The sequence below is a fragment of the Histoplasma capsulatum genome, genomic scaffold (genome assembly GCF_000149585.1).
Source record: "Histoplasma capsulatum NAm1 scaffold_6 genomic scaffold, whole genome shotgun sequence".
In the NCBI taxonomy this organism is placed as follows: Eukaryota; Fungi; Ascomycota; class Eurotiomycetes; order Onygenales; family Ajellomycetaceae; genus Histoplasma; species Histoplasma mississippiense.
In genome coordinates, this window is record NW_001813977.1 from 1,619,675 (window position 1) to 1,633,151 (window position 13,477).

Consider the following 13,477-nt stretch of genomic DNA (forward strand, 5'->3'; position numbering starts at 1 on the left):
AGAAAGAAGCTCGCTACAAGGAAGGAAGGATATTGAGGCATCAAAACATGGAAGCTCCTTTACAATGCGCGCGACTGTTTTACCAAAATCAACAAGGCGGGTCTGGTATTCTGGCTCAGTATTCTGGACGGTGTGGTGGAGGGTATATCGGACTTGAAGGAGCAAACACAATCGCCTTTGTTGCCACGATATGTTGGGCTGTTGTTTGAAGGAGAGCAGTACAAAGGTCTCAGAGGCATGATACCACTTTGAAAGAAATGCTCCATTTCCGAAACCACCATCAAAGAGCCAACCACCCAAGTTACAGTCACTGATATGATATTCATATACTCTAAACTTGTAGGAGGGGGCAACGAGTAATAAATAGTGAATGAAGAACCCCGTGGTATCGTCCCAAATTCATATAGAAGCCGGAAGAAACTCAAGAAAGGTAAACAATAAACACGTAGATCTTACCATCAATTGAATTCAGATCTTGTTCTCCTATCCCTTCTGCTAAGTAAAGACAGATAAGGGCTTACAATCCTCATGTATCAGCCCCATTCGCCCAGTGTCCAACTTGACCTTTCTCCACTTGATCTTCCTATACCTGGACCATACCCTGATCGACGCTCTGCCATGTGAGTTAGATCAGAGTCGCGGCTTGCCCCCGCGAGACCATGCTGTAGGAATTTTTCTCTTTCGATTTCCACAATTCCTTTCACCTTGAGGCTGGCAACAAGACTGGCGCCAGCCCAGGATCCGAGAGACTCGACCTGACGCAGAATCCCATGGGTATATGGGTTAGAGTCCTTGTTGGCCCGCTCCAACTTTTCGTCAACGAAATTCGCAGTTGACTCTGACTGGTTATCTCTTTGGGTGTCTCTACTCGAAGTGGAGCTAACGGGCCGTTGTTGGTTCCTAGAAATTTCTTGAAGTTGTCTTGGGCATGTGTTAACATTCATGCCTCTAACTGGGTCCCATCCATGCTTCTCTACAAGGCAGTCCACTTCGTCCATTACTCTCTGGCGAATACCTGGAATATTCGACCCCCCACCAACGAAAATGATCCGCGACATACATGCGCCACGGATATCGGGCGGAAGAGCGAGAAGGCTATGATAGACCAAATGATCAAGAGGCATTTCTTCATCATCGAGGTTTCTCGCCTCAGAACTTCCGGCAAATAAAGCCTCCTCAACCGGTTCGGAAAATTTAACGAATGGAACCTTCATGTCAGCTGTCGTATCTCCTGGCGATGATGGTAAAATGACATTGGAATCACATAACCGTGAATCTTCTGCCTTCGGTGAAGATTCCGTACAGGTCTTTTCATCGCGCCTAGCATTCCCTTTAGTTTTGCACCACGCGAGTCGCGTTACTATTTCTTCACACCACTCAAAGCTCACAGCGATTACATCATTATCGCCATTTCTATTATCGGATTTTTTGTAATCTCCCGAATTATTCTCTAGATTTGTAAGGAAAGCTCCCATTTTGTGGGTTAGCAATTTCATAGCACGAATGCTTCGTTTCGATTGAATTTCTCGATATTCATAAAGGCTTGTAACTGTGGTCTCCTCCCATCCAATATCAACGACAAGGGCAGATCTCAATCCTGCTGAAACAGCTGCCATGGCTGCGGACGGAAGTAATGTGATGCTGGGATACCTCCAGCGATTGAACATGGCTGATAGGAAAGATGCGAGAAGCGGATGAGGAACAATTGATGGTAACACAATAACCAGTCGCGAAGATCCCGCGTCTGTGAGGAGGTATTTGTTGTAAACTTCGCGAATTGTTCGTTCGATTTTGTCCTCGAAAAGTCCTATGTCAAAATCTCGGATATCCATCTTCCAAAGCTCGTAACTTTTTGACCATTCATCCACGCTTTTGTATACATTTTTCGAACTCGGGCCCTCATGCCCACCAGTTCTTATCCAACCCCTATAGTCGCCAACCCTTCGACCTCCCTCTGGGCTGAAACCAATGACACAGATCGGGGAGTTGTCCCCTTCGAACCCAGCACGCAGATACCGGGAGCCCAGTTCAAACACCACCGCATCCTCTTCGTGTCGAAACGAAGACCCAGGCGAAGTAGACCCGGTGTATGACGATAGTATCTGTCGCTGCTGGGGCGTATGAGGAGAACCGGGAAGGGGCTGTCGACCTTGACGGAGACTTGATCGAACTGTGCCTGTAGAGGTAAGAGATTGCCGTCGGCCAAAGCTTGACGAGGTTGAAGTAGTAGCCATATCACTTGCTCCCTGGTTGAAACTGGGGATGCGAAGGCAGTTTGGTTATTCTGGGAGGTTGTGCGTCCCTATTTGTACGACCGGGTTGCATCATTCCTTTCTGGAGTCGTTCATTTTATATATTCACCATCGCCATACCCATGTCGTATCAGGACCGTGAAATAATATGTAGACGAGATCAGCAGGCATGCCAAAATCCAATTGTTAGTTAGCTGTGGATGTTATCAAAGGGTGCCACAGATCCATGGATAGGTTATATCACGTGACAACGCGACGAGACCATCACCAAAACACAAGCATCTTCACATACCAGGAAAGGCCTAAATACATGCACTCTTTTATTGAAGGAACGGAGGTATCTCTACCTCAGTTGTTTGAATGGGAATTCCTGGGTAAGTTACATTCTCAGAGTAACCATCGGATGAATCGTGTTTACTGAATCCTGCCGGATAATTGCAGTCTTATCCAGTCACTCGGGCCTGGAGAGCGTATATCATTGGCTAAATTGGCAATCGACCATTTGCAACGCACATCCCGGCCCATTCGTGTCGCTATAGATATTTCGATATGGCTTTTCCAAGTCCAAGCGGGGAAAGGAGGCACAAATCCGGAGCTTCGAACTCTCTTCTATCGCCTGGTACGATTGACTGGATTGCCCGTGCATCCACTCTTTATTTACGATGGCCCGCAGAGGCCTCAGTACAAGCGTGGCAAATTAATTGACAGAAACAACAGAGTTGGCGATTTGGGGAGGATAATACGCCGCTCTAAACACTTGATAGACCTGTTCCACTTTCCGCATCACACAGCACCAGGAGAAGCAGAGGCTGAATGCGCACGGCTGCAAAGCTCTGGGGTAGTGGATGCGGTTATGAGTGACGACGTCGATGCTATTATGTTCGGATCGAAGGTTACGATCATGAATTTTTCTAAAGAAAACTCTAGTGGAACGAATGCTGCTACCCATGTTACTCTGTATCAGACCGAGGAGAGTGGGGATGGACGGAAACGAAATGTTCTGCTTGATAGGGGTGCCATGATTCTTTTTGCATTGTTAAGTGGAGGCGACTATCTACCCACTGGAGTACCAAAATGCGGCCCGAAGCTAGCAAGGGAAATTATACAAGCTGGCTTCGGTAACGAATTATTACAAGCCATTGAAGGTAGTCCAGCGGAAGTCGCCGTAAAGTTGGAGAAATGGAGAGAACGGCTGCGAAACGAGCTCCATGAAAATGGCGAGGGCCATTTCAGGTGCAAACATAAGGCTGTCAAAATTCCAGATTGCTTTCCAGACCTGAAGGTGTTGGGTGACTACACGCATCCAGTTGTTTCCTCCTCAGAGAAGTTAAATGAGCTACAGCGGTCATTTAAGTGGGACCAAGCCATTGACATTGAAGGCCTTAGAAATTTCGTTTGGAATGATTTCGGCTGGCAACGTGGCTCTGCAAGAAGATTGACAAAGGTCCTTGCGGCACCTCTTGTGTGCAATAGATTGAGACTTTGCCTTCCACTTCTTGCCAAACCCGACACATTACCTCTCCGTGAACCAAAAATAGGGACGCAATTTTGTGGACAAAGGTTTCACTACAGCACCGACGGACTGTCAGAGTTGAGGCTTGAGTTCATTCCCACCGATATTGTTGGTTTAGACTTGACTTACGAACCCACCACCGCGTCGCAACGGGAGAGTGAATCCGAAGATCTCGATAATCCGGAAGAAGATGTAACCAACCTCAAACTAGGTACACGACGGCGAACGACGTACGATCCTACACAAAAAGAAAAGGTATGGGTCTTTGAAGCTATCGCTGAGATGGGAATGCCAGACGCAGTCATGACATGGAATTTTCAAAAACAGGAAAAGTTAGCGCTTGCGGAGAAACGAGTTTCCCGAAAAAGAGCTCCAAAGATGACGAAACCAAAAGTTGTGGATCCGAAAATGAAATTTGGAGAGATTTTAAAGTACTGCACTGTCGTTAAAAGCCCAGGGACTAGACTAATCAAGTTTCCTTCATCCAGCTCTCAAAAGCATATGCACTGCGATGATTCCACTATCACGAATGGATATGCGTCTGAATTAGAATCACCATCTAGTCAAGCATGTTCTCCGAGCAAAAGAAATTCCATCGCCAAGCCAAGGCCATTAGAGAAGGCGGCATTAAGTGATATTGAGGCAACAATGAATTTTGAACGTGCTAATGAATGTAAGTTCTACTTTCCATTCCTTCCATGGTATTTTAAACCTTCCCTCGCTAATAACTAGCGGATCAATACAATACTTCCGTGGAAACAATAGAAAAGGCCATGCTTGACATGAAAATTTCATCTGATATTGGACAATCTTCACCCACGAAGCGAGGCCGTATCCGTACAGTCAGCCACAAGGCGGCAGGTTTGCGAGCCATCCCACCTACCAGCCCGCAAACACGGAATCGAAATAAGTACAAAGATACCTCAAATATCTTTCCACCCGTTGAGAATTTAGATATCGAACGTGAAAGTAACCCGCCAGAGTCGAACACGATTAAATTGCATTCACGATTGTCAATATCCGAGTACGACCTTCCCACCGCAGACGACATGTCGTCCCAATTTTCAGGGCTCAAAATTCAAGATTGCAAAGTTGATGAATGGTCTGAATCCTCACACACCATCGCCGAAGGAAGTGGGACTTCGCAGAATATTCCCCCAGCGTCTACAGCCGCGAAGCTTTCATCAAACGACGACCGCAAAGAGTTACTTTTTGAAACGGAGAATTCCAACCATACGTCAAACTCTCAAGTTGAGGTAACAGAGCTGCCAGTCATCGAAATTTATAATGGATATTGGGCATACAGGCAACGGACAAATAATGAGGAACAGCATTCTCCTGAAGTGCCAAGCGACAATCAGGGGAACCTCTACCATACTCAACAGAAAACTATCCTGGATAAGAAACTAGGGAAGATGAAATTACGGGGGCGAGTAAGCATTTTGGATTTGAGTCAGAAGTAATGGGTACATAAAATTATACAGTGGCTATTGGTTATGTGCAAGGATACATTTTGGAAATTCCCCAGCAGACTCCATAGTCTGGCTTCTTGTTTAATCTTGCTTTGGTTAATATTCGACACTTCTTCTCTAAGCATACTCCATATGGAAATGCAAATTACCAACAACACACCTTCAGGACTAATATTAATGTTCGTTTATTAGATATTAATAAACCGCTAAACTAATGTGAAGTTTCTTGCGCCAACAACTCCTACCTCTTGCCTTAAGTAAGGCAAACCTATACCATGTTTAACACTGTAGAATAGATAATATATATTTCCTAAACTAATAACTATACTATCCACCTCAACCAAAACGCCAAAGTTGGGAAGGGCTGTACGAGGATCCAAAAATGGCATGAAACGCCTGTGTTGCGAATGAATATATGAAATGAAAAAAAAAAAAAAAATAATAATAATAATAAATAAATAAATGATAGGGGAGCGATAGGAAAGGGGTGTTGTCAGATCTATCTGTGATATCGAAAAATGGGGTGACTGGGGCTAACATAATGTATTGCCGAAATGTGATTCCAAAATCACACTGGAATGAGCTTGTAACAAATGAGATGAGATAGGGCCGGGGATAATGGGAAACATCGTAAGTGTACTTTAGAGTTGGAAACGTAGTGTTCGTTAAAAATGAAATCATCAAGAACCATTTGAGTAAAAGAAAGTGTGGATACAATGGGAGCGAGAGTGTAAACGGAGAAGTGAAAATAAACCATATCATCTGAAAGTTTTCAAAAAGCCCCAAATCCCGACACTACTAAGGACAGGAATGGTAAGGTTATCATCCCATCCGAAGACGTCTACGAGTTCACTGCCAGCAGCCACTATTCCAGTCCACATACTCATGATGCCCAAAGCCAGGGGTCCAGTGACCACTGCTTTAGCTGCGGTAGCTGCAGATATGCCGACCCACCCAAGGTAGCCCCGAACGAAGTTTGGAATCAGATTGAGAGTACCGTTGAACATGAACGATCCTTCAGGATCGTCAGGGAATGAACCGACCCAGGGGGCAAGATATCCCCAGAAAGCAACCGCAGTGGCGACTCCCGTGGCCCAGGCAGCAAGAGTGCCAGCCAAACTCTTTCCCCGGCGGAGACGAACGGTATATCGGCCGTACAAACGCCCAAAGGTAGAAGCTGCAGTGTCACACCAACTCAGGAGCAAAACACCCACCACACCAACATCCTTTGGGAAGAAACGAAGAGAGATATATGCTCCGAGGAGGTACCAGATCACACCATTGTACCCAGTCACCTCGGTTTCTCGCATAAGCGCTCCCAGGCACCGAATGTAGAGCTTGTTTACAGGTTGATAGCGGTGGCGGAGGAAGTCGGTAACAGCAATCGGGATCAGTGCAGTTAGAAGCCAGGGAGCCACGTTCAAGGTCTGCACCCCTCGGCAGTAGAGATGAAGCGTGACAAAGCCGATTGAAACATGGAGTAGTTTGCGCGGGATTTCATGGCGATGGATAAAAGTCCTGTAGTGTCTATGAAGCGGTATAAGGCCTAAGGGTGAAGGGGAGCGAGAGAAATCCCGCCAGCGGTTTTGAAGGCTGGAATATGGGGAAAGATGGCCATTCGCAGGGACATATCCATTTGACAGGTGTTCGGCTTTCGATAAGCCTGTAATCGATGCCCCATTCACAGGTGTTAGTCCTGTTATCCGACGACGTGCTTTATCTGGTGAGAGTCCAGTCGGACTGCGGGAGCGTGTTCGCGCGAGGCGGTCTGTATTAGAGTCCGGGCTTGATTCCTCGTCTCTCTCATTTTGCTTCTTGTTTTCCTCTGAGATGGAGGGAGGTGAAGATAGGCGTTGTCTCGCAGACACAGATCGTGTGACACGACGGGACTCTACATTTTCGGCAATCGAACGATCTGAAGGGGTAGGTGACGGCGAAGTTACGCGTGGCGTCGCAGGGACAGCGTATTGGGCTGACATGACAGCGGAGATCCCGGGTGCGCTGGAAAATGCGATCTAGACTTATTGGCGCGGCGACGACAGCGAAAGATCTCAAAACTAGAGCCTTTTGAAACTCCGGAAGACAAAGGCCAGGAACGAAAGCTAGAAATGGGCAAATATTCCTTGGGATGGAGCGAAGAGACCTGTTATTTGTCAAGCGACCCTCGCCTCAAAAACGCAGGCGCATTCTGGACCAGCAAACACAGACGCTGTGTGGCCCCTTCAGTTCCCCTAAAGCCGCGCGAAGTAACAGAGGGCAAAACGGCAGTACAGAGGGGAGCTAGAGAAGAGATAGAGGTGAGGCCGCGTTTATCTGAGAGAGCGAAGATGACTTGACTTTTTCAGCCCCAATTTTTCCCAGCTTGTTCCGGCAGAGCTCCGCTCATGTCACGTGAAAAACATTTAGTCATTGTAGCGGTGTGGAGTGGCAGAAAATATCGCAAACGCCAAGACATTTTACTTTTTTACCGCTTTGGGAAGCACGGTGGGCATCGACGTCTTCCAACCTCACTTCACGTCTCTGCATGAAGCTTTAGTACAGATGAAATGGCGACATCAGCATCCCGGATCGCTCCAACTACTCCACAGAGTTCACACTCCAGAGCTTGGGATGCACTCACCCCTCCGCTCTCAGAATGGATCCTTGATGCGATTTCCGCAATGGGCTTCTCCCGTATGACCCCAGTCCAGGCGTCGACAATTCCTCTGTTCATGGCGCATAAAGATGTCGTCGTCGAAGCTGTGACTGGTAGCGGGAAGACACTAGCCTTTTTGATTCCCGTTGTGGAAAGGCTTTTACGGCTCGAATCGCCAATTAAAAAGCACCATATCGGAGCAATTCTCATCTCGCCCACAAGGTAATTTATATTGCCCAAGTATCATCCCGGGAAGGCAGAAGCAGGAAGGCGAAGAGGGGCTCAAAGAGGCTAAATTAAGCTAATATACGGGAATAGAGAATTGGCCACTCAAATCTACAATGTCCTGCTCTCTCTGCTAGCCTTCCACGGCCCTTCCGCGGCGCGACTACAGCGCACAGAAAACAACAGCGGCGAAGTAGACGAGTCTAACCCTGCCTCATCGTACCCACCGTCTACGTTGAAAATAGTCCCGCAACTCCTTCTAGGAGGCACTACAACCCCCACGCAAGATCTAAGTGCATTCCTAAAGCAATCGCCTAACGTTCTTGTTTCAACGCCCGGCCGCCTTCTCGAGCTTCTATCTTCACCCCATGCCCATTGCTCCCAATCATCATTCGAGGTCCTTGTCCTCGATGAGGCTGATAGACTCTTGGATTTGGGTTTCAAGGAAGACCTCCAAAAGATTCTCCAGCGATTGCCCAAGCAACGGCGAACAGGTCTTTTCAGTGCTAGTGTAAGTGAGGCTGTCGACCAGATCATCCGTGTCGGTTTACGGAACCCGGTCAAAATTGCAGTCAAAGTAAAAGGGGCTGGCCTGGAGGACAAGCGAACTCCAGCTAGGTATGTATTATCCCAGGTGGCACAGATAATCAGTTTGCGTTATGTTGTTATTTGTCTTAACTTCATTTCCAGTCTCCAAATGACGTACCTCCTCACACCGCCCACCCACAAACTTCCCGCTGTGAAATATATCGTCTCAACCCTCTCACCCACCCCACAAAGATCAATCCTCTACTTCTCCACCTGCGCCGCAGTAGACTACTACCAGCACATCCTTCCTTGCATCCTACCAGATCGATTCACCACAATCCCCCTACACGGCAAACATCCGCCACAAGTCCGGCAGAAGAACTTCACCCGCTTCGTCAACTCCGTCACCTCCTCCATCCTCCTAACCACTGACGTGGCCGCCCGCGGCCTCGACATCCCAGCTGTAGATCTAGTAATCCAAATCGATCCCCCGACGGATCCGAAAGCGTTTCTCCACCGCTGTGGGCGAGCAGGCCGCGCCGGCCGCCGTGGTCTCAGCGTCATTTTCCTCCACCCAGGCCGAGAAGAAGATTACATCGCCTTTCTCAACGTGCGCAAGACACCCGTGACGGAATTCCAATCCACCTCCACATCTACACCCTCGCAATTATACTCATCGTCACACTTCTCCGCCTCCTCACCAAAAAACCCACAAACCTTCCACCCAATCCAAATCACCACCGCCGACGCCACATCCACGACCGAAAAAATCCGCGCCCTCGTTCTCCGCGACCGCGCCATACACGATAAAGCACAACGCGCCTTCGTCAGCTGGCTACGCAGCTACAGCAAGCACCAGGCCAGCAGCATATTCCGCGTCGCGGACCTGGACTGGGAAGAACTGGGGCGGGCATGGGGTTTGCTGCGGCTACCTACGATGCCAGAACTGAAGGGCTTCACGGGCGATAGGAATTTGGGCGTCAGCGGGGTCGATTGGGATAATTATGCGTATAAGGATAGACAGAGGGAGAAGCATCGGCGGATGGAGATGGAGGGTCGGAGTAGCAGCAATGTTAATAATAATGGTGATGCTACTGGTAGTGATAAGGGGCCATTGAAGAGGCCGGCGACCAGCGAATCGATCCCGTGGAGTCAGAATCTGGAGAGGAAGAGTGAGAAGGAGCGGAGACGGGAGCGGAAGAAAATTAGGAGATATCATGAACAGTGGAAAAAGATGACGGAGGAAGAGAAGGAGAGGGTACGAGAGACTGAGCAAATGGTGAATGCAGTTCGGAAAGCTGTACAGGAACAGGATCAAACCGTCACTCGGGAAGAGGAGTTCGAGGGGTTTGATTAGGTGTTACAAAGGCATTTGCAACCTAGGGGTTTTACTGCATATAGGCCAGTAGAAGTACTAAGTCGTCTCCACGCAGTGTTTATCGGTTACGAGGTTTTCATCGGGTTACAGTTGAACGTGGTTTATTAAAAGTTGGACGTGGTTTAAAAAAAGTGGGTCTGAAAAATAAACCATGCTCAGCCCTCACTCCCTCACTAAAATGCATATATACTAAACAACTTTTACACACTCTCACTATATTATTAATCAACTCTCATTTAACTAGTCCTTCTACTTCAACATCTGAGACACTTCAATATCTGAAAAGCAGTTATGCTAGAATTAGTGATTAATATTAGTTAAGAGATAGAGCTTTGAGAAATAAGATAAAATCACTGTGCCCAATGCATTTGAAGATGTGTGAGATATGTATGAGACATGGCTAGTGTATGTAGTTTTAATGGGGTGGTTGACATGGTTTATGGTCAAAACCACACCGAAGGTTATTCCAGCCCGAAAAATTAACCATGTTCAATTTTTTATTAACCACGTTCAACTGTACGCCCGGTTTTCATGATTCAAGACAGTAAGAACATCTTCATGAAAAATTCCGTTTGCGCCTCCCTCGCCCAGCCTCCTGTACTCCAACAAAAGCTAAACTTACATGATACGTGCATACATACGTACATACGGGCGTGCGTACCTACATACATGCACCCCGTTAACCCAATCTACTTGCTTTCCCTAAGAAAAGGAAGAGAGGGCATAAACGGGCAGTAGAACATAAATGAATAAAATTATAAAGGAAATCAAACCAACCCAAACCAAAATAACACAATACAAAAAACTATGAGCCTTCGAATACACCCAGTCACCCCCCCTCTGAAGCGAAGGAGGGCATAATGCGAAAGAACTCAAAACATGAAATGAAAAAATAAAAAGAATAACAACACCAAAAAAAAAAAAAAGACAAAAAGCAACGCCCCCTCCCCCCCAACCCCCTAGGCGGCCCGCCCCCGCCTATACTCCTCAAACCTCTGGCAAAACTCACCATACGAGCCCAGGTTAAAGGGCTCGATGGGAGCTGCCCCCTCCTCTTCCTCCTCTTCCTCTCCCCGCTCCTCCTCCTGCAGCTCCGACTCCTCCAACCGGGATTTCTCCCGGCGGAATCGCCGGAACTCGCGACTGAACACCTCGTCGGCCGCGTCGTCATCCTCCTCTAACCACATCTCACGAACCAATTGCCTTATCCGGGGGGTTGGCACGTGCGAACTTTGCGCCGACGACCCCCCCAGGTCGCCGGGCAAATTCTCCTTGTCCGCCACAGAAGCCTCCCCTTTGGCTTCCGTGGCTTGGCGTAGCTCACGTCCGTTGAGATGTGGTAGAGGGGAATCCAACAACGGCCCAAAGTGTTCAGGCTCCGAGGCCATATTGTCACCACTGTCTGGAGCCGACAGCGGACTGGAAGAGTACCGGCGGGAAGCACGAAGCCCGCTAGGGAGCTTCGGCTTGTACTTCTCGGCCTGTGAACGGAGCTTGGCGACAGCATCCGCGCCAACGGGTGTGGTAGGCTGCGATGGAAGAGACGCATAAGCCGGCGTCGGGCGAGGCGGCGGAGGTTGTGTCCAGTTATTAGCAAAGACAGAAGGCTGTTGTGATGTTTGAGAACCAACCGGCGCAACCTCAAGAGCAGTGGATGAGGACTGAGAGACACCTGGTGATAATGCGGAAGGTTCGTGCGCAGTAACTTGACTTTGTAGGGAAGAGGAAGTAGCCGTGTCACGATCCTGGGGAGTTGGGGCAGGTGTTTCATTCGCGGTGGCGCCAGTACTGAGACTTGTAGTTGTTTCCGCCGCTTCCGCTGCAATCTCCTCATCCTCATATAAATCATCATCGTCTGAAAACATATCGTAATCGAGGCAGTAAGTTCCAAATGGATTTGGACGAATAATCGGTGGAGAAGGCGAAGATGGCTGGGGATCTCCCAGAGAATCGGATGAAGGTGTTTGAGGGTTGGCAGGTGAGGTAAACGTAGACGGTTCGCCGGTAGAATGGTCGCTGGAGATATCCATAGGATCATCTGTATAAGGAAGGGATGAACTTTGTTCCTCCGTTGTTCTCTGGTCATCGTCGATGTTTTTGGATTGAGGGTGGCGGAGTCGAAGTTTGGATGGAGTGTTCTCAGGACTAGCATCAAAACGAACGCGCTTTGTAGCACGTAGGATACCTCGAATAGCAGGTTGCTCTGTTGGTGCAATGGAGGCCGGAGGTTGTTCAGTGTCAAATGCAGTTATATCTTCGGGCGTAGAGTCATCATCTGCGTCGCTTAGTGAACTGTCTCCAAAATATCTTAAGTCCATTCCATAGCTGGCGCCTGGGGGGTTGGGAATTGGTTGTGGAATGGAGTGCTTGCGTTTTCTTGGGATCTTACTACTGCCGTTGTTATTGTTATTGTTATTGTTATTATTGCCGGGCGCGTGATGCTCATTGTTGCTTTCAGTTTCCTTAGAAACGGTAGTTTCAGTCGCCAGAACTTTTCGGGCTTCATTCTGTGAGTATGGAACATCCGGAGGGGTTCCCAACAGCTGGCGCCGGTTTAAGGGTTGCGGAAAAAGTGAGTATGTCATATTCTCTGGATCCCGGGATTGCTCGAACTGTTCAGGTAGCTCACCCTGATCGGGGGTACTGGTAACTGGTGTGGATTGCGCAAGTCTCGTTACAATTTCCGGCGGTGTCCGAAATCCCTCTGACGACAACTCTCTTCGCACTGGAGACAGGTTAAATGTAGGAATGAATTTTGAAATCGACCTAGGAACCGAGTTAAATAGCCCTCGAATACCCCAGGTTCGTGTTGGAGTTTGAGGGGCTTGTGGAGACAGTGGTTGCTCCTCATCTGAGAGTTCTGCTGCATCTGCTCGCATCTGGCTGAGCACGTCCCATGCTGGCTCGTCGACATCGGTGTCCTCTGCGTTACCATGTATGGCTGTATTTCGGTCTGCATTGTTTTGGGCAATTAATTGGGGGATGCGGAAAAGGGTTTTATCAATCCTCCCTTGGCTCTCTACTGCTCTGCGGCGTGACCGTTCGGCATACGGAGTCACTCTTCGCTGTCTGTGGCGAGTGATAGACGAAGTTACAGCTTCGCGGCGTTTCTTCGAGGATCGCAAATCGTCATCATCGTCGCTTGAATCTTGTCGTCGCACTCGCTTCTTACGGGGTGAAGCTGAAACTTTGGTCAGCGATCTCTGTCTCTTAGGTTGACTGGCTCCAAAAAAAGGGTTAATATGATGATGATTATTGGGGCAGATCAGTGTCGTAGAACAACATGCACATTTAGGAGGCATGTACGAAGCCAGAGTAGGCGACGTTTGCGTCCCTGTAGAGTTTGTCCTAGGTGATGGAGCAAATGGCATAATATCATCCAAACAACCAGAGGTGGTACCAGAAGTTCTAGAACTTCTCAGAGAACCCCGCGAACGGTGAAACCTGTTTCGAGGAAATGGTCAAAGGGGGGTG

General features: G+C 48.3%; 4 protein-coding genes across 4 annotated transcripts; 2 read left to right on the forward strand and 2 right to left on the reverse strand.

Moving 5' to 3' along the window:
• Positions 1 to 533: 533 nt before the first annotated feature.
• HCAG_06807 (predicted protein) lies at positions 534 to 2,234 on the reverse strand (the record flags this gene model as incomplete). Its single annotated transcript, XM_001539152.1, has 1 exon — positions 534 to 2,234. The coding sequence occupies one exon, from the start codon at positions 2,232 to 2,234 to the stop codon at positions 534 to 536; it is 1,701 nt and encodes a 566-aa protein (XP_001539202.1).
• A 328-nt stretch (positions 2,235 to 2,562) lies between these two features.
• Positions 2,563 to 5,447, forward strand: HCAG_06808 (predicted protein; the record flags this gene model as incomplete). Its single annotated transcript, XM_001539153.1, has 4 exons — positions 2,563 to 2,589; positions 2,704 to 4,438; positions 4,498 to 5,198; positions 5,430 to 5,447. 4 exons carry the CDS (start codon positions 2,563 to 2,565, stop codon positions 5,445 to 5,447), a joined length of 2,481 nt encoding a protein of 826 aa, XP_001539203.1.
• Positions 5,448 to 7,897: 2,450 nt separating this feature from the next.
• Positions 7,898 to 9,982, forward strand: HCAG_06809 (conserved hypothetical protein; the record flags this gene model as incomplete). The annotated part of the gene is made up of 3 exons (XM_001539154.1): positions 7,898 to 8,094; positions 8,191 to 8,715; positions 8,788 to 9,982. 3 exons carry the CDS (start codon positions 7,898 to 7,900, stop codon positions 9,980 to 9,982), a joined length of 1,917 nt encoding a protein of 638 aa, XP_001539204.1.
• A 980-nt stretch (positions 9,983 to 10,962) lies between these two features.
• On the reverse strand, positions 10,963 to 13,374 carry HCAG_06810 (predicted protein; the record flags this gene model as incomplete). The annotated part of the gene is made up of 1 exon (XM_001539155.1): positions 10,963 to 13,374. The coding sequence occupies one exon, from the start codon at positions 13,372 to 13,374 to the stop codon at positions 10,963 to 10,965; it is 2,412 nt and encodes an 803-aa protein (XP_001539205.1).
• Between the last annotated feature and the right edge of the window lie 103 nt (positions 13,375 to 13,477).